Source organism: Salarias fasciatus, chromosome 10, assembly GCF_902148845.1.
Source record: "Salarias fasciatus chromosome 10, fSalaFa1.1, whole genome shotgun sequence".
In the NCBI taxonomy this organism is placed as follows: domain Eukaryota; kingdom Metazoa; phylum Chordata; class Actinopteri; order Blenniiformes; family Blenniidae; genus Salarias; species Salarias fasciatus.
This window is the reverse complement of record NC_043754.1, coordinates 20,580,933-20,601,687: the sequence shown is the minus strand read 5'-3', so window position 1 is coordinate 20,601,687 and position 20,755 is coordinate 20,580,933. Positions and strand designations below refer to the sequence as shown.

Here is a 20,755-nt window from a genome sequence, read left to right as displayed (position 1 = left end):
CAGATATGAAACTTTGATTTGTCTGAATCCTCGTCCCCGTGGCATGAAGCTGTCAGAATTTCAGTGCATGAGACCAGCTAGTTGACCATCTGTGTAGGACTGATGTACAATAACTATTCATGAACACTAATTTATGATTTATTAGTGTTTTAGTAGGAATCACTAAAAAAAAAGAACTTAAAACAAATTGCTTCAAAATTGACTGACCTGTTGCTACTCAATGTTTTCTTTAGATCTTGGTTTGAACAACCTCACTTGGTTCATTTCACTCTAATAAAACGGCTTAAAGAACAATATTGACCACAGAAAATTCAAGTTTTGTGACGTTCTCACAAAAAAACTCACCAGCAATAAATACATGAATGGGATAAAACCACAGACGCATTCAAATACAGTAGAATAAAATCAACCGACATCCTAATACCGTATATATATATGGGCCCAGTTATGCATTACCAATTAATTTAGATTAAAAATCATAAAAAATATATTATTTAAAGTTAGAAAATGATTGGGAACATAAACAACTTACGTTTCTGTTCAATATCAGTTTTTGAAGATGACTCCTTACTTCACTTTACCCAGAATTCTCTTCTTCTACACACTAAAAGTAGTGGCATGTTTTTCATTTAAAAAGCCATAAAAATCAAAGCATCTGTCTTAAAACTGATTCACTAATGGTCAGTTTAATTTACTCATTTTTAGCCATTTGCTTCACAACTTCATGCTAAATTAACTTCTTTTGAAATAACTCAATGGCTTTTTTTTTTTTTTTTTTTTTAAGAGTGTATATTAGCAATAGCAGTGGCGACGAGAAGCCACCGCGCCTATTCATTCTGCTATTAATTATACGCTGCCCTCTTATGAGCCGAGTGGCGAGTGCAACCCCAGAATCCACCTGTTGAGCCAACATGGCTCCTGGGCCTCTGAAGATGGGGTGGGGGCGCGGGGCGGGGGGTGGGGGGATGAAAAGCTCACCCGGCGCTCCTCCGGCCTCGCTTTCCTACCTGAGAGCTCCTTTGTGACAGGTGACGGCGGAGAGAATGGGGGGTAATTTTTATGACCAGCTTCTTAGCGTGCTGGTATCACTCCACTGGGGCCCCTTGCCAATCTCTGGCAAACCATTCAAGTGGCAACAAAGAGGCTAATTAGGAGCTCTCTCTCGCTGGAAGCCGCGAAGGGGCTCTGGTTTGATACTTCCCAGGGAGGCTAGGGGGCCTCCGAGGTGGCAGTGGCAGCTTTTTCACACACACACACACACACACACACACACAGACACACACATACAGGACATTTGTGCGCACACTTGGGTTGGCCCTTTGGCTCGAGCACATTTACTCATTGTGGCCGTCCTCCCTACGGTCTGCCAGAGTGATAGAATCAGAGAGAGGGAACCGACACGTCTTCTTTCATGTGGCGAGGACCCAGAGAGGGGATGCTAATGGGATATCGATGGGATTAGAACCCAGAGCGTTCAGGTCCAGGAGAACACAGGAAGGGCTCCATGAACCGGAACTAAAACCCACTGGGCTTTAAGGCCAGATCATTCTAATTCTATTGACTTTCTCTGTTTTGATGGGAAAGTTGACAATGATGCACGCACTTTAATACAGTAAGAAAGCACGCCGAGAGATTTGCGAGCTCAACATCAGTCTTAAACACGTGCAACGACAAAAAAAAAAAAAAGAAAGAAATCTACTGCACTTAGAGAGAAATGGTAACACAACACAGAGAGCAGCATCTGGGACCGAGATAGACATCAGGAAGTTGAAGCCGATAACAACACATTTGCATGGCACCTGATAACTAGCTGTAATTAGCACTCCCCTTGAGCCCCCGTATCATGGCCACTTCAGAAGAAGAAGAAGAAGAAAAAAAAAACAAGACAAAAACATCCCATACGCTTGCATGGACAGACACACAAGGCCAACTTCCAGTACTGTATGTTATCCTTACCCCTCCCTTCAGACCACAAGGCCCCCACAGAGACAAAAGATGGGGGCCTCAGTGTGTTTGTTTCGTAGCAGTCCATGCCAGACCGCATCAGCAAAGGCCACGTCTGCCGAGCGCTGTTGGCCACGCAGAGGCAGCTGGTCGCACCGAGTCAAGCTGCTAACCTATATTGCAAAAGCACCTCCCTCCACTCTTATCTCGGGTAGGGAGGGAGGCGATCTAATCAGCCTGCTGATTAGATCGCCTCCCTCCATTGCCATAGCCACTGTCTGGATATTAGAAACACCCAACCACCCCTGCCTCCGCCCCATCCCTTGTGCTACGCCCTCCCCACTCACCCTCTCCCCAAACCAGCTAATTTTCTTTAAGAACGAGCTCCTGCTTTGACACCTGATGACGTTGAGAGGCCGCATGAAAATAAAACGCCTGATCTGTCGAAAGATGTGTGTATGCGAGTGTGTGTGTGTGTGTGTGGACCATTCCACATGATGTAGCCCCCTGTGTTAAGTCTTTAATCGATACATCTCCCTATCCTGACAGTGAGGACAGAGCCCAGATCTGAGATCAGAGCGATGGCGGTGTAAATCTTTACGGTTCAACCAGAGCCTTTTAAAGCCTGTCTATAATTGGGCCTCAGCCAGCAGCTGCCTCGGCTGTGGCTATCACCACGGGCCCGGTCAAAGCGGCAGTTCCTCAGGGGCATAAACAAACACTGCAACTCCAATAAGGGGCAAAAAAAAAAAAAAAAAAGCACCTGTGTGAGGATAAAAAGAGAGACGATGTGGCAGCCAGACTTGAATAAGCCCTCTGCTGTTGTCTGTGGCTTAGGTATTTCTTGGAGAGGTGTTTTCGTTGAGTGAGGCTTTTTGTGCTATTGGATTATTACACCAACATGTACTGTACCTCTGAGTGCAAGCCGGGGAGACTTAGCTCACTGAGTGATTTCAAATAGAGGGTAATCCACTGCCATGTAATGGATGCTTTGTTGCTGGGCTGCTTTCAGGAAGCAGGAAAATGCTTGCACAGTTTTACAGGTTAGGATCACAAGCCTGCTGCTGTTTTTAGTCTGAGTTATTTTATTTCAGATCAAAGGTGACATACTGTACTCGCCGCGCAAGACTGAGACAATAAAGCAAATATCAGTCTACCTACTTCACATCACACATATTTATCCATCTCCTTTCCCGCACAGCTATTTTTATAGTGCCGTCTGAGTGCAATATCGGAGCAGGGAGCGCTGACATCGCACTCAACAAATGCTACAAACCAGTGTCTGCTGATTCAACACTGCATTAGGCATCTGTTTGTCATATCTCAGCGAAAATAAACAACAATTAGGATTTCTCAGCCTGCACGCCAGTTTGTGGGGTTACATTTTGATGAAAATAACATACAGACTTTAACTTGCATGGAAACAGAAAAATCCTCGATGATTCTTATGCAAATTTGCGAGATATAAACTCAAACTCACATTCAGATGCTAACCGAGACGAGGTCAAACGAAACACAACAATCAGCCGCAAGATGAAAAAGGAGCTTGTGCTGCCGTGACACCTCGGACCCATCAATGCAACGGCTCAACAGGACCTCTGGAAACGTCCACTGGTATCAGGCAACACAGATGTCAGAGCCGGATCCTCGGTCGCACAGATCTTTGATCTCAATACGATCAAGGGTCTGTGGAAATTTGAATGTCAGGTCGACACCTTGAGCTGTTAGTCACGGTCCTCACATCATTCCCGCACGATTTCTGCACTGTGGCGGGACACATTATCATGCTGTAAGGACCAACGCCATCAAAAAAAAAAAAAAAAAACACGCCGGCGTAGCGATGTTTAGATAAGTGCTGCATATCAATGCGACACAAGCACACATGCCAGAACTCAAGGTTTAGCAGCGGCGCACTGCCCAGAGCGTCAGGCCGCCTCTACCAGCTCGCTCTCTCCTCATAGAGACATCTATGAGTCATCTTCGCCCAATAAACTCTGCACGCTAAACCCGGCCTTAAACACGATATTAAAAGAAGAAGCTATTCAACCGCCTTCTTGACACTCGTGCACTCTTCAGAAACACTTCCATAAGTCCATGCCAGCACGAGCAGCCTGAACGAAAAGCACTGAAAAGCAGCCTCATATGAAGTGAGCTGCGATGTGCCAGAGGAAAAAAAAAAAAAGAAAAACATCGCGGATACATTTTTCTTTCAGCCAGAATTAAAGTTTGCAGCAATTTGTGCAACAGTGGCTCTTTCCAAACAGACATGATGGGCCAATCAGCTGGACGCCCTTCCCTCAACCACTTCTGATGTGTCTCAACCACTGCATCCTGGGAAAAAGCCAAAACACCTGTCATATTAAAAAGGTTTCTGATCCATTCCTTCAACAATTTGGTCTGTAATAGTGGCTTCATTTCTTACAATTACCATTTTACAGCTTTCCACACTGCCGACTCACAGAAGCATCAAAACACAAGAAGACAATCAGTGAAATTCACTGGTTTTCAGTGTTTTGACTGCATCGTGTTACATTTCTTTATCTAATCAACTGAGTTCTGGGCTCAGTTGCTTCTGGTGGGTCTCATTAGAGACATTTGATGATATTAGTTGCTACAGTGACTGCAAAATTGTTCCATCTATGTTGATTTAAATCAAACAAGTGTTTGCATTTTTACAAAAAGATTTTTCTGTTTTAGTTCAAACTGATACCCAGGGCATGTAAGTCAATAAATCCCCACAAAATTAGGATGATTACTCCTCAAAAATCACCGATGCTTGAAAAGGAACCAAAAATTATCTGTTAAATGACTACCACTATCCAAAATGCCGGTTGCTTAAATAGGCCACAAATCCCAAATCTTGGTTGGACGGCGCTGAGAAGGGATGAAGAAGTGGAAACCCACCACAGCGGACTGAACGGCTCAGGCGTGTCAATCAAGCAGACAAGCAGGAAAAGTCTCTTAAAGCTTCATTCACAAAACAACGACACATCGAGTAAAGTGAGACTATTTCAAGAGGAGATTAATGAAATATTCTAAAACAAGCAGTTGATCATTGACTGAATGTTGTAAAAAAAAAAAAAAAACCTCCTTCAGTTAATGGTTGATCGTAAGCCAAACACACACAAGTACAAAAGAAAAAAAAAAAACTTCTACAACATGCAGGTAATATATGTGAGTGTGTGTGTGTGTGTGTGTGCATACATCGTTATCACCTGCAACAAACGCTATGGACTGCTATCTGGGCTCAATCTGCTCTTGGTTTACTAAGAAGGAGTGCCAAGGGTTATCTGCTCCCACTCTGATATGCACAGATAAGAGCCTTGGGCCCGCTGTTTAAACACCTGGGGCCCGGGGAATTAGAGCGCCCTCCGTTCCTCTTTGCCACAAAAGGAGAGGAAACGGAAGAGTGAGCGCTGGCTGCAGCCGCGGCTGCCGAGGGGGAATGTGTGTGAAAAGTAATGAACATGAGTGCGCGCGCGTGCGGGGGTTAATGCAGGGGTGATTATTTCTGCCACTCCCGCCCCGTATGCCCCCTTCTCTCCAATACCTTCATCAAAATTAAAAAAAATGACATCGGGGAAAACAAAGGAGAGGGGATTCGCTGACCTAACCCATTCATTCACACTTTCTCCGTCTCCTTAAAGGAAAAGCCAGACTATTATAAAATGACAGCATTGATGATTATCGGTGATGTTTAACGGCTTGTTGCTGGAAAGGTTCTCCTTTATAAAAAAAAAAAAAAGGCTCTTTTTTTCACTTATGTGATGTACATTACAGCGAGGGTCAATCATTTGCATGAGAATGGACGATTAAGTGAAAGAGATAAACCCAAGGCTAGTTCCCGTGAATTGGATGCTGTGTTTGGAATACCAAGCAGAGGAGCATGTGTTTTTTCTTTTTCTTTTTTTTTTTTTTCCTCTTTCTTTTCTTTTACCCCGCCTCTGCAGAATTAGCCTTTTGCATCATGCATTTATTTTCTTAATAATCACTCAGGCCCTTCCTGTGTTGATTATTTACACAGTGTAAGGGTTACTAAAATATTGCTGTAATCCGGTCTGCCTGAAGCCCTAACAACGCTCACCCCGGGCTTCCTTTAAGAAATAAATCCCAGCTTGTCGCAGGGGAGGTGAGGTGGTGCCCTGCTGGAGAAGATTCAGAGAGGAAATAAAGTCCTGGTCACAATGGGATTGCTTAAAATTAGCAAAAATTAAAAACCTCGAGAACCTACTTTTAGCTTCATTCATTTATTTCAGGAAGAAATCGGTGCTCATATTACACCCACACTTTGGAAAAACTTTGATAACTTATCAAAGAAACGTCAGTTGAAGCAGAATGACTGTTTTACAAGAGTGATAAATTATTAATTGTGTCTAAAATCAGCAGAGTTTTATTTGATTTTACGACCTAAACAGAGAAATGAGACAACGTTGATATTCGGATAAGATATTCAATACGAGCTTCTGGTGTCAGACACCTCTGAATAATTTTTGTGAGATTGGCCTACATGAATTTTTATGACCCAACTTCTAGGTAGCATCCCTTGTGCTTACACATCTTATCAGCATATGTTTCTAAATCCCAAGAGCGACTCCTTACACACGTCTCGCCGTGTATTCAGCCTGGGCGTGGCGGCGCTCTTTATGATATAATCCAGGGCACCGAGGAATGAAAGGGAGCGGGGACGAGATTTATACAGGAAGTGGGTACTTTCTGGTGCATTCATTTTAACATGGGAGCAGAGACAGACACCTCACACCGCTGACCTGCGCCACATCTGGATATAATTACACTCATGTTTGACTTGACCTGCCTGCACCATGTGAACTTTGCCAACTTTTTTTTTTTTTTTTTTTAACGTTTTGTTGAAGAAGCAGCGGTGACCCTGACACAGTGGCAGTGAGGAAATGATGTGTAATTAGTCGGAGGGAACACGACTCCACTCGTCTGAAATAAAACATCTCGCACTGACATCAAAAGAATCAGCAGAATGACAGGCTGTAAATAGGGGGGGGGGGGGGAAGCAGCGTCTTGATATGCTATCAAATGACCCACAGAGGAATTTCTGAGGACATGAGGAGTGTCTGAATTATCAGGCATCTCAGGGTAGCACGGCAGACCTTTCATGTGCGGACGGCAAAGCAGACGGCAGATGATGCAAGGTTTGATTCTTATACTTCAGGAGGCTGTCAGGACAGCGCATACAATATTAAACAGTGTCGTGTCGGAGTATCAACCAGTCTAAATTAACCCATTAGTATGCTATGGAGTGAAGCGGGAAGATCAATGCATGAAACGGTTTGGAAATCTCCTTTGATACAAGATTTCCCAGCTTGAGCGAATTGATGAAATTCCTCTTGAAACACAGGCAACCATTTCACACGCCAGACTTTTCTCAAGCTAGAGACTCGTGCAGCCTGACCATTAATACGATAAGACTGCACTACTTTTTGCATTTTACACACAAGCTGTAGGGTATTTCTGTGACTTAACCTGAAAACGATCATAAACAGCTCACATCAACTCCCAAACGCATGAACTGTCAACTATTCAGTGAGTGAAAACAAAGAGTGAAGGTTAAACAAGTCAATAGACTTTTAGAGTAACTGTCAATACCACAAAACTACAAAGTAGCTGAAATCCTCGCCGCTGGTATAACTGGAGCAAAAACACTGCACTGTAGAGGAAGGCTGCAAACAAGGACACCTCTCTCTGGAGTAAAAGCCATTCTGTAATATTCAGTATTTTCTAAAAACAACAGAGAGACAGATTTAGAAACTAAGGAGCTTGGACTGAATCAGTTCAGTGCTCAGTTAGCCATGTATTGCCAAAACACCGGCTCGGGATGGGATGGGTGATGGGGCTGAAATCCTCAAGTGAACTTTAACCACTGTGCATTCCTATTGATTTAAGCAAACATTGCAGGGTGAGAAGGTGGCCTTCATCGTAGAGAGAGAGAGAGAGAGAGAAAAAAAAGGCACCCTGACAGTGCAAAATCCACAAAGATGCGTGAAACTTCTACAAGGTGTCTGTGCTTTCTGCAGCAGTTTCACAGCGGGATACACTCACATGTCGTTTTATAACATGAAATGGCTGTTGTTGTTTGTTTTTCCCCCCCAAGTAGCAGAACTCATTGTCAGACGTATTTTATAAACCGACTGCCTTCACTGCCACTCTCCTCTCCTAGAACCACCTCTTTGTCTCAAAAACCGGGTTCAGCACTCATTTCCTGGGCTGACCGTCAACTCCAATTATCAAGCTAATAAGGACCCCCCTTGTGCAGTTATGGGAAAGGGGAGGGGATTCGGGCCTTGGACGAGGGGGTTCCACTTTGGTAAAGTGTGTGTGATAGCTGCCGCCCACATCTTGCACGGTGTGACTAATGGTCTTGGACAATGTTGAGACAGCACTGCTTCGGCAGTCACCTGTGCAGGCCGAGCAGTTACTGCAGGAGTGAATCTTTGGGCCTGAGCTGTCAGCCACACAGAACTAAGATGTGTGTGATCGCAGAAGGACATCACTTGCTCTCTGTCCACACAGATCAAGGGGGTAAAAAGTGATTTTCCCCATTTCAGTCAAAGCTTGATTGAACTGAAAGACTAGTTAGAATTCAAAGTCAAACACAGCTAATTTTCACTTATTAATTGTAGGCATGTTTGAACGTTCTGAATCATCCAGAAATAATCAATCAAAAGACATACAATAACTGATTTTTCAAATCTAATTTTTTTTTTTAAATGGATAAAACAGAAACTTGTCTTACCTGTGCTGCTCCACAGCTTCATTATCTGGTAGTTCTGCACCACAAACATTGCACCGCTCGTGCTGGTTCCTGCTGTCTGGCTTCATGCCCGCTGCCAGCTCCCCGAGCTTGCTGAAGAATTCTCTGTGGATGAGGCTCTGTGGCAGGAGTCCCCCATAGGCACTGAAGTCCATCGACATAGCCAGGGCTGGGGACATGGGGAGAGTAGAGGCCATGGATGCCGGCATGGACATCATCACATCGGACTTGTGATTGACAGGTAGGGAGTACAGCGAGGCCAGATGTTTCTCTGTCATTCCGGCCATGGCTTCCAGCCCCATCTGGCTGACCTCACCTTGAGGGTCACCCATGCCTTCATCGCGGACGTAATGCAGCTCGCGGGCACTGGTGATCACACTGCTCCTGGTCGGTGTCCCGGGACCGTCTCGGTTCCTGTCCTCCCCACTTCGCTCCCCGTTGCTGGAAGCGCTGGACTCCATGTTCTGGGGGCTGTCGTGGCCGTTGCCGCCCATGTCGACCTGCATCATTTCGGTCTTGATCTCGGGCATTAGATGATGGGAGTTGCCGTGGGCAAGGTGTTCTCCGCCGAAGCCCTGCTGGAGCAGAGACTGGCCGATGCTCATCAGACTGTCGACAGCAGCTTTGGTGGGACTCATGGTGGACAGACCGAAGGAAGTGGAGACAGAGGGACTCTGGTCGACCATGCCTGCCATGGTGGAGGCTTGATGGGTACCTGACAGATAGGGGTTTTCCATGGAATGCTTTTTGGAGTTCTTGGCTCCATTGTGGCCTTTGCGCTCGTCGTCCTCTTCTGTGCTACCGTCGTTAGCGTTGGCCTCGACATCGTTCTCGTCCGAGGACTGGATGGTCTCGAGGATCTTGAGGCATTGCTCTTCTAGATACTCAATCTCGAGGATCTCCGCTGCATACAGAAGGTCATCCAAGTCCTCCACCTTAGCCTGGAGCGTGGCAGTGTAAGCATACTCCAAAATCTGCTGAAAAGTCTTTGGTGAAAGAAAGTCAAGGGTATAATGCTGGCTGCTGCGGTGGAAGAGGATCTCAAACATTTTGCTGGTGCACGCTAGCACAGTCCGGTGAGCGTGAAACTCCTGACTGTCCACCATGATGACCACGTCACACAGAGTCCCAGCCAGACGCATCTGGTTGGCCTTCTGCAGCAGGGCAGTGGGGTGGTTGGGGTTTTGGAGCTGGATCATACCCATTTTAGTTAAATCCATTATGTCGATGCAATCCGCGAGGCCGACTCATGAGGCTTGCCTTCTCCGCTCAGCAGTGTTTTTAGCGATCTTTGTAAACAAGGAGGAACCTGTATGGAAAGGAGAATGAAAAAGAAAAAAAAAAATCACCTCTGGGAAATTCTGATGCAACAACAAAAACGTTGGGAGAGGAGAAACTACGTGCTTCCACACATTCAAATCCAAACATCGCAATCCTCCTTTTCCCTCAAAAACTAAAGGAGCAGACAGATGTTTATTTATTAAAGACATGCAAAAAATGCACACGAGCTGAAGTCAGATCTGAAATGCTGAAAACCCATTCTACAGCTACTTACTGGAAGGAATATTTATTAGTTTGTCATTGAATGTACGTTTAGAATAGACCACTATATTTCTGTAAATAGCACGTGTAAAAGCCACTGGAGTCTCCGGCTGCAAATATCCTGCAGGAATGGTAAACACTCTGTGCTGTGGCATTGTTCTTACAATCAGCGGAGAGTATTGACTGTAGATTTCTGAGGGGAGACAATTTGTGAGCCGTCCAGCAGCCTCATCCTGCATACCAAGCAGTGCAACATATGTTATGTTAAAAAGATGTCTTCATTTGCTTACATGATGGCCGCGTACACGAGCTAAACAAGTGTGAATTGTGGGTTTTTTCAGCGCCGCTCGGCTCACAAAGACCGTCAGCAGCCTTTCTGAAATTAAATAGCATCTTACTCAGTATTCTCATCACAGACGGGAGCAGAGAGCAGCGGCCAGAAATGGGTGGAAAGGAAAGCAGGATGAGGCGAAAGCACACAACACGGCCGCACCAAACAGCCTCTCCAGCTCCAAGTCACCAACGGTGAAAATCCTGTATGAATCACTGTCTGCGTGGCTCCCGATAACTTCATTATTCAAGTTAACAGGTGCAACATGTTGCTTCTCCTCATATCTATAAATCAAGCTGTGACCCGGACGATAATAATGAAGACAGCCTCAAATAAAATAACCAGTTGCATCATTACGAGCACATTAAATAATTGACATCTCAGTTACTCCTCTTATTCAGCCTGACATGAGAATATAATGCTTATTCAATATTCCGGTTAAATAAGCATTGCCCACAGTATATACTGAAAATAAATTAAGGGATGATTGAGTGACTACCAGCTCAGTACATCAATTAACTAATTCTGAGAATGCCTTTATTGACAGCTGTTTTTATCCCTTCACCTTGTCAATAAATAAGATTAGTGACAAGAAAAAGCAAATTCTGACAGCTTGTTCAGTTCTTGTGTTGAGAAAATTAATTTTCAAAAACTTGTTTGTTTATTGCCAGTATGTTTAATTCTGCTGTGATTAAGTAAGAATTGAATAACATAGATTCGGAGAAGTTAAAACACTTGTTTTTGTTCCTAATCCCTTCACAACATTTAGATCGGACTTGGAGGAAAAAAAAAGAGAGAGAGAAGACGAGGAAATGTCATCATTCTAACTAGAGCAAGACTTCTCTAATAAGACTAATAATCCTCTCACTTCAAAAACCTACAATCAAACGAGCATGAAACCCAAACGCACAAGAGGTAAATGATGCTGGCACCTATTGTTTGCGGTGCGATATCACGCAAAACAATCCTGCAGGTTTTTTTGGGGGGGAAGGGGGGCGGCACTGGACGGTCTTCCCTTTTTTCGACAGAGAAGGTGGGTGATAATAAAGCCAAAGCTTTCCCTCTAACTGAGATCAGCCTCTCGGCCAACAAGAGATCATGCTTAAACCCCGCTGACATTATCTTTATTACAGGTATGCCAATAGCTCCGATTTATGGCCCCGTAAATGATCAATGCTTGTTGCGCTCTGAGCGTTATCAGCCGAGCGGTGGCTTCACAAGGACGCGATGTAAAGTTGCTGTTTGGGGACTTTGTCTGTTCTCTAAAAATAATTGCAATAAAGAAGAAAAAAAGGACGGGGAGACGAGGCTGCGCGCGTCTAGACGGCGTTAAAATTGCCCGGTCGCACCAGACAAATTACACACAGCATTATGCATTATGCAAAACATCGCGCACTACATTAAGTACATTAACCCAGGAGAGATTTTCTCCCCGGAGGACAATATAGATCGCTGACAATAACCACATTAGGCCGACTTCACAGGGGAAAGGCAGCATAATCAATCTGATCACGAGTTGTCTGCCACAGCGCGCCTTGACGAGCCAGCCACAACAAGAATAAACAGCGCTCAATATTCCAGACCATGAGCCACACTGACAGACACAGACGTGCGGGGAGCAAAACGGTACAGTGTCTCTCAGGGAGACAATCAAGGCACCGCGAGCGTGCGGGGGAAAGAAATAAATAAAAAGTAGACACGCAGACGGGATCTCACGCCAATCCCGAGCCAGCCACGCACAGGTGGACTTTGTTTGAGGCAGGATGAAATACTCCAAACGCTGCTGCGTAACAGTTACAGATGAGGATTTTTTAGGGAAATCTGTCTCAAGCATGAACGGAGGGGAGAAGAAAAAAAGAGAGTGAAAGGGGGACAAGAGAGATCAGACAGACTCAATAACAAATCAATTTGTATCTGTTACTAGTTCCCCACCTCACGGCGCGACGTGCGTGCTCGGGCAAGCCGATTATGGGTATCAAAGATCCAGCTGCCTGTCAGTCAATTGTTGTCTGAGCGTACAGTGGCTGGATGTGGGCTTGTTTGGCGCGTGAGGACCGGTGTGTCCAGTCCTCATCATGATGTCATCACGGCTAAATAAGCCACACTGGTGCGTCTCGAGACGCAAGGACGGGCACGAGAGTCGCCGTCCTAAAAAAATAAAAAAATAATTAAAAAAAATGCGTAATTTCCCTTGAATTAAAAAAAACAGAAAAACGAAAAAACGGCGTTTTCTCCGGTAAAGTCACACGCGCAGAGAGGCGTCATGCCATGTCTGGCTCCCGGTGAAACAGCCAGACCTCACGTCCTCTGCCCGCGATCCCCGGAATACTAACCAGACCGACAGAAAGAGGTGGAGGGGGGGCTACGTCAACCTTAACATCTCCACAACAGGCTGCCGCGCGCTAATGCAAACTTCGACACCTTGCAGCGCAATCAGGTAAACACTTGTTTTCACGCACAACTCCGGTGCACGGGGCCAACTTGCGTGCCAAAGTCGCGTTCGCCTGTTAACTTCAGCGCGAGGTTGAACGGGGACACGCGAAGCGCTCCCCGGCGCGACACAAACGCACGGAAAACATCCATATGGTGAATGAAAGTAAGACCGAGAAGACGCATGCAGAGTAGCGGGTCTGGCACTTGTCGCCGGGAGGCTGCAGCTGCATTCAGCCCGGATTCGGTACTCACCTAAGTTGCACGTTTTTTTTTTTTTTTTTTTTTTTTTTGGATTCCGTGTGGTGAATGAGGGGGGGATTTTGGGGGCTACAGCATAGTAAGGCAGTTCGCAGTACCCGCTCTCTCAACACGCACTAACTCCTTTCTTCTCTCGCCTTAGCAAATCAACACGGCGCTGACGTCAACGCAGCCAGTCAGCCAGACGAGCAGCAGGCAGACGCGCAGCCGGCGCCGCGCTCCGCTCCGCTCCGCGCAAACGCTGAGAAAGTGAGACACCTAGGGGGCTGTCTCGTGTCAGGCCGGGCTCTGCGCGCGCCGCGGCGTGACAGCGAAAGGTGAACGACGCTGCCTGCCCTCCTCCCTCCTCCCTGCTACTCCCTCCCCCCTGCTCGGACGCGCACGCCCCCCCACCCACCCCGCGGTTTGTCCTCAAGACTCCTGCCACACACTGAAGCTTTGGCTTCATCTGTGTGAAAAGTAATAAAAATAAATATGGAAAAAAAAAAGAAACCCTCTTGAACCCCCCCCTCTGACATTTTTAGCTCATTCACACTCTTCTTCTCTGAAACCAGCACACTGTTCACACTTCATTATAATTTTCAAGGGGTGGCAGCCTTATAAACTTGAGTGAGCAGCTACTCACAGAGTGGCCGGAATTACACCACTTGTTTGCTGAGCGACCTCACCATAGACTGAAACGCACCCACACACTCATCGCATCCTATATCCTGTCAAATCTAATTCCTTTCTTACAAATGAAAAGCCTGATCAGTCAGTGCTGTGTTTATAAATGCCTGCACCTCCCAGTTGGGAGCATTTGAGGCTTGAAATCACTTGAAAACGATTCAGATGTTCTCGGGATGTTCAACTCTGAAACCTATGCTTTCAAGTAAAAGCTTTATGCTTTTGACTTTTGCTATGGGATTAAAAAAGAGAAAATATCTGTAAGTAAAAAAAAAAAACAGGCAACTGCATGTTATTTGACTTCAAAAATAGCCAATTTTCATGAACGTAGAAAGCTAAATGGATAGAAGTGATCAGAATTCTACTGCAAGTCTTCAGCGTGGTTCATACATATTTTGGCAGCTGTAGTTTACATCAGTTCCAGGCTGATTTCATCCATAAACCTGCCTTTTTGACTTCTCAGAGACACATCTTTCCCACTAAATGACTCAGAGTAAGTTTGATATTCTTACACAACATTGAAAAAATGAAAAAAAAAAATCCAATTAGCAACATGATGTTCTCTAAATTAGCTGAATTTTTTCTTGTTTTTTTAATCAAATAACTAAAGTGTACCTGTCACATCCTGTTTCAATGTGGAAAAGATGAAATCTTTTTTAAAAAAGCAGGTTGCAGGTCTGCTGCACAACAAGGTTTAGATGGTCTCATTCACATTTTCACAAGCAGAGTGAACCTGACATGTTTCCAAACTTTCATTATTGATCTTCTAGTATTGGCATTGGTCCCATTATTGGCACAAACATGGATACAAGCATGAAATGAACCCTGCAGCCAATGAACTCCTCATGAAAAATTGTTCATCGTTAAGAGCCGGTAGCATAGTTTTGATAAAAGTCAGTACAGCATATTCTACTCTAAGTTTAGATCTGATGGTTCTCATATGAGTTCAGCTGGTTTCTACAGTTTACTGTTCTTAATTTTACCACAAAAGAGCTCTTTCTCTTCATGATGTTGATACACATCAGAGGAATGCCGTGAAACAAATTCCAAGTCTGGCATCATTCTGAAATGTGCGCTAAATGAAAACTCTTCTTCTCTGTTGATCAAAAAGCGCGGCTGCAGCGAATCAACCACCTAAAAAAACCCTCGCTGTGCTTTCTCAGCACAAGGCTTAGAGTTTATCTGGACATAAACCTGATTTATAATTTCGCCTAAATGATGATCAGGAGCAGAGGAAATCTTTTACTCGAGGGCTTTTCGGTATATTCTAATTCTGTTGCAGCGCCGCTGCCTTTAAGTGAAAGCTTCCTTTTCCCAAAGCTATCAATACAAATGACCGAGCATTTAGAGGCGAGGGGGAGAGGTGTGGGCATGATGTGTTTGTAAGTCAAAGTCTTATTTATTCATCTGTACAGACTTTTATGTTCTCCGGATTTTCTTCGATTAGGAAACTCTCGCTTTTTATCCGGCGCCATGAGTGCCTATAAGTTTTTAAGGCTATACGGTGGCAGGTGCTGTTTGTGGCTGCAGTTCTTTTTGTTTTCTGCTCACATGCTTATTGCAGCTTGATGAAACACAGAAATCAAATACAGTTGCTGCTTTCTTTGAATGGAGAGCTTTGCCGGGTGGCGAAAGGTGATGGGGGGGTGGGGGGGGGGGGGGGGGGGACCGTTTACAATTCCCCTGCACTGAGGCCAAGAAGCTGGGAGGGCCTCATCATCCAAGATGATGAGTTTAGTCACCTTCGCGCCTCGGGCCCACATCAACACTCCACCGAGCGAAGCTGATAAAATGGAAGCAACGGGCGAGCCGGGCCGGAGAAGACTTTCCCAGGGAGGCCGGGGTCACTCAGCGTCTGCAACAGATCACTCAGCGCGTTTTATCACCCGGTGACTGACAGCGTCCTTGGGCGCTTTTCTGAGGGGAAAATAATATTTACAAACGGTGATAGAGGTGCCTCGTAGCCAAGACATAAAGTTTGATCAACAGTGGTCTTCACTGTGTTGGCCATGATACATTTGACTGAAAATGTCTTCTGGCTGTCAACCAACAACAAAGCAACTGACAAGCTGCCCAGCTCTGCTTGAAAATCTTCCAACTGTCTTGTATAAAACCTCTCCGACAGCCCTTTGCAGGAATCAACCTGGTTCCACCCGTTCTTCCTTTCAAAGATTCATCGGGGTTTAGATTCCCAGGTGGAATAGTAATAGTAATAGTAGTAGTAATAGTAATAGTAATGGTTGCTGCTCAACCAGCGGACCTGACAGAGTGAAAGCAGAGAGCAACAGCTCCTCATCTCACTCCACATTTACTGTTTTTGTCTCACATACATGTCAGATTTGGTTAAATGTCATATTTTTTTCTCCTCATCAAAGATATCACTGTTCAGCTTGAAGTTTGTCTTTGTTTAATCATACAACTTGAAGCTGTTGCAGATATGCACAAGTTAGATGTTTTTTTCCACATAGATTTTTCCATGTAGCACTGGCTTTGCAATATTGATTATTTTATCGTTTTTAAATGGGATTGTTTAACTTTTTTTTATTTTAACAATAAATACATATCAAATTGAAATAAAAGATTGCCTCTTCATTATTTTTTCTTGCCATGCTATTCAAGGAAACCCTCTGGTTTCCTCACAAACGGCCATGGAGTCAGTGTTGGACTGTAAAGCCACCAGATTGCCCGTAAAAGAAAGTGCTCCTCTGGACAGTGTAAGGCTGTTTAAATTCCACTTTAGCAGTGATTGGCTTGGTTGTCCGTCAGAGTCAGAAAGAAAGGCTTTTAGTCTAATTAATTGTTCTCTCATTAACAGTAAGACACAATCGAGGATTTTTTGGGGTGAGACTGAAAATTGAAGTCAAGCTTATTTCACTTAATGAACAGTACAATTTATTCCGTTTAAGAAATGCCTTCAATTTGGTCTCTAAATGGTGAAGATTTATATCTGCTGTATAGCTTTTTGATCACATGGCAATGCATTTCTTTGGGGAAAAAAAAAATGTAATTCAGTTTTCAATTCAGAATGTAGCCTCCATGGTTTTGTTTTTAAACTGCAACAGGTCAGGTTTTTTCCCTTCTGTATAGCAGGTTGCGAGTAGTCACAGTTTATCGCCGGTTCAAAATGGAAAGCATAGGTTTGAAGGGGGGCTTTCAGGGAAATCTCATTTCCTTTAAAATACAGTGGTGCTCTGGGAATTTTTAGATTCATCCGGGCACGGATCACAGAGTGCTTCATTACCTTTGAGCCGCGTGCTGTGCAGGCTTACCCAGGGATAAAGAAAAAGGCACTCCCTTAATCTGGCAATAATCCACCGTTTTACTGAGGGAAAGGAAGATGAGGGCTAAATTATAAAAACCAGATCATCTCTGCACTTTAAAATAATACCAAGAGTTAGAAGAAGGCTGGCTGCATGCAGGAAGTTTCGGTTGGAGGTGCGGCCGTTAGCTGTCAGGGAGTTAACAGACGGTCTGTGAGATTCAGGAGCTGCTCCACTGCATCTGGGATGCATCCGTTCGCAATGCAGTCCCACAGTTTTCCTGTTACCTGTGCAGATAAAGAGTGATTAGAAAGACAAAAAAAAAAAAAAAACATTCTGATCTCATGATTTCATGTTTGCAAGGCTAAAAATACAACACTATGTATTATTAAGTGAATAAATGTTGGAAATGAATTAATTAGATGAGATGAGTTATTACTTTATTTATCCCAGAGCAGGGAGCAGCTCCATGGTGTCTGGTATAGATGTAAAAACAAACAGTATACACAATCCAGGATTAACAAAACTGAAGTAAAGTACAAGAAGCATTCTTATTCTTCTGAAAGCGCCTTTTGAAATAAGTGATGATTCCAGCTATGGTTTTTAGACTTTACCTTGCACAGCTGTTCAGTGCTGATTCACGCTCATGATTGTGATTTTCTTTTTTGATAAAGAGTGATTAATCAGCTTGACCAGTTTGAAATATCATGAAGGCAAGGCCTAATCTTCATAAATTCATCTACGTCTGCAGAAGACCCTGATTTAATTTCGTTGGTTTATAATAATAGCAAGTTTTGAGAAAAAGACAAAATTCCAAAGAAGTTTGGTTGCTGAAATAAAAATGAAGATTTCGTGAAACCATATTTATCCCCAACAGAATATCAACACCATATCAGGTACTGATAGAGAGACTTTTCTGCCATTTAGCAGAAGAGAGCTCAGTGTAAGTTAGACTGCTGCAGGAAATCTTTGAAACAGTTGGAACAAGGGCAACAATTACCTGGAAAAAGTCACGAGCACAAATCAGAAACAGTTTGACAACTAATTATTTAACAGGTGACAGGTCAGTGACATTATTGGGTATTAAAGTAGTGTTTCAGAGATGCACTGCCTCGGATTTGAAGCTGGAGTTGTACTTAATACTTACATCTTTTGAACTTTTTACTTGTGATTTTTTAACTTAGTCACCGCCTGGAAAATATATTTAAATCCCAAGAGGTCAAATATTAAAATGTCTAATGAACTGATCCTAATGCACAATTAGCTTTTTCTATAATTTTTGTTATTTTCGTGAACCCAAGGGGGGAAAAAAAGCAAATCTTCCAAACAAATATTATCAGTGCCTCCACAGCCTGATATGTTTTATTCATCAGTATCAGAGGTTTGTTGTTGTCAAAAGAAAAGAAAAGAAAAAAACTAACTGAAACATCATGCATACATAAAGTATTCAAAGGACGTCAATGGGACTGGCTGGACATGTGCACAATTCTGCCTCATTACAGTGAATATGGGTCTTGTGGTTCGTCGTCGGAGTCAGCTGCAGATTATTCGCCATCCTGCTGCTGCACATGTCCACCGGAGCTGCGCCGCCACTGAAAATAGAGCCTAGTAAATGCAAAGTTTACTGCCGTCTGACCAGCACTCGCTGAAAACTACTGTGTTCAGCTGTTTCAGGATATTTTGAAGTTTACTCAAACAAAAAAAAAAACTACCTGGTGAGAATGAATCTTTTCTCCAGTTTGTGCTGTGTGAAAATAATCCGATAGAACACTGTGTGACGGACAAACCTTTGATCAATGTCGACTTATTCCGAGGTATTTTGTCACAAGATCTTTATTTTTAATGCATTACTTAAATTTCATGTCTTTTTTTTAAGAAACTCCAAACATGTTGGGGGGGAGGAAAAAAAAAAGAAACACAGAGTGAAAAGGCAAACCTGGGTAATGGTTCTGTAATGAAGGGAAATATTCCAGGTTAAGATGTGTGCCGCACTGTTGACCAGAAACCCCCCATTGTCTGTGTCCTGTTTCGGCATGGCGCTTGGAGGAGGAGGTGTGTGTGGGTGTGCGTGTGTGTGTGTGTGTGTGTGTGTGTGTGTGTGTGTGTGTGTGTGTGTGTGTGTGTGTGTGTGTGTGTGTGTGTAGGTTTGGGGGGGGGGTATAGGCCCCACACAGTGGACCTTTGTGAAACTCTGCCCATGCAGCCAGACTGAATGGACTCTTTTTACACTTGTGTAAACCTAGGGGCGTCTCCGGCATGGAGGCCACGCCCCCCTGACCCCCGACCCTCACCTCTGACCTTTGCTGGATTTGGTCGGGAGGTACTTTGGTCACCATGTGCTCACGAGCAAAGCCAAAAATCTCTTAGTTGGGATCTTAGTTCGACCATCAAGCCACCAAATGCACAGTACTGTTAAAACAAACTACTTCACTAATTAACCATTGATTTCAAATCTGTTAAACAGGAACTTTAAACACTAATTCATAGATTAGTTTTCAAAAAAAAAGAACTGTAGAAAAGTGAAAGTTTGTGTCACATAAAAGCTGAAAACAGAATTCAAAATCGGCTTTTAAGGTTCCACTCATCCAGAATCAGTGCGGCTCAAAGCTCCCTGACCTCCCGATGACCGGCCGAGATCTTTCCGTGTTTGCCGAGTTACAAGTTTTCCCACTTCCAGACACACGGAGAATGGCCAAACCTGCCACAGGTTAATGGGTGAAATGGCTGTTGACCTAGGTGTTTTATTTACCAAGTGCCTGTTTACTTCTCCATTCCAAGCCTTCAGCTGCACCCTCGGAGGACAAACTGCAGCGCTTAAGAGAATCCTCTGGATCAATACTTCTCTTGTCTGGAATGGCAAAAGAATGGCAGCCTCACAAACTGGACTTGTTTGGTCAGTTTTCAGGTGAAGAGTATCTTGATCTTCGGGCTCTGCAATCACTTCTTCACTAAGCAATGCTCAACTGACCGCCGGCTTTGCTGGGAACTTAGTTATTCCAGGGATGATAAGGTTGCTGGGCACAAAGACAATAAATTAACGTTTGAAGATAGAGCGCACTTTTCACCCCAGGGAGCAATAAAAATGAAACGATTCCTCGCATTGCACTTCTTCAAAGTGTTACAGAAAAAGCTATTCGTGTTGTCAGACGTTATGTTCATCTTCAGATTGCTCCTTATTTTGGCGCTCTGTCAGGGACGAGACAGCCTGAACGGCCGGGCTGGGTCACACAGCCTGGAGCAGCACTTTAACTGTTTTATTGCCTCCTATAGTAGATTGAAGACTTTGAAGCACGAGCATAACTTTTGAAGAGGAAGGACTGAAAGAAATCTGGTGAGGGTGTACAAAAAAAAAAAAAAATGCAGTCACATCAATGCTGGTGCGACTTCTTCTTTTTCTTTTACAGCATTTGGTGTTTTATTGATCTTATTGAACATTTTGTTATTTTTTTTTACATTTCATACTTTTTTTTTTTAGCACAAGATCAGTGTGAATATCCAAGAAATATAACTGTTTCCCACAAAGATTGCTCTAAAATTTAG

General features: G+C 44.0%; 1 protein-coding gene across 2 annotated transcripts in view; it reads right to left on the bottom strand.

The window, feature by feature from the left end:
* zbtb16a (zinc finger and BTB domain containing 16a) overlaps positions 1-13,571 on the bottom strand; it is a 137,589-nt gene extending 124,018 nt beyond the window's left edge. The window contains exons 1-3 of one of the 2 annotated variants that reach the window (XM_030101049.1): positions 13,284-13,571; positions 9,042-10,034; positions 8,708-8,894 (exon numbers count right to left, since the gene is read on the bottom strand). In XM_030101049.1, the coding sequence (XP_029956909.1) occupies positions 8,708-8,894; positions 9,042-9,945 (1,091 nt within the window). In that variant the 5' untranslated portion in view covers positions 9,946-10,034; positions 13,284-13,571. Of the gene's footprint in view, positions 1-8,707; positions 10,035-13,283 lie in introns of both variants that reach the window. The other variant, XM_030101048.1, reaches the window with a different exon arrangement.
* Between the last annotated feature and the right edge of the window lie 7,184 nt (positions 13,572-20,755).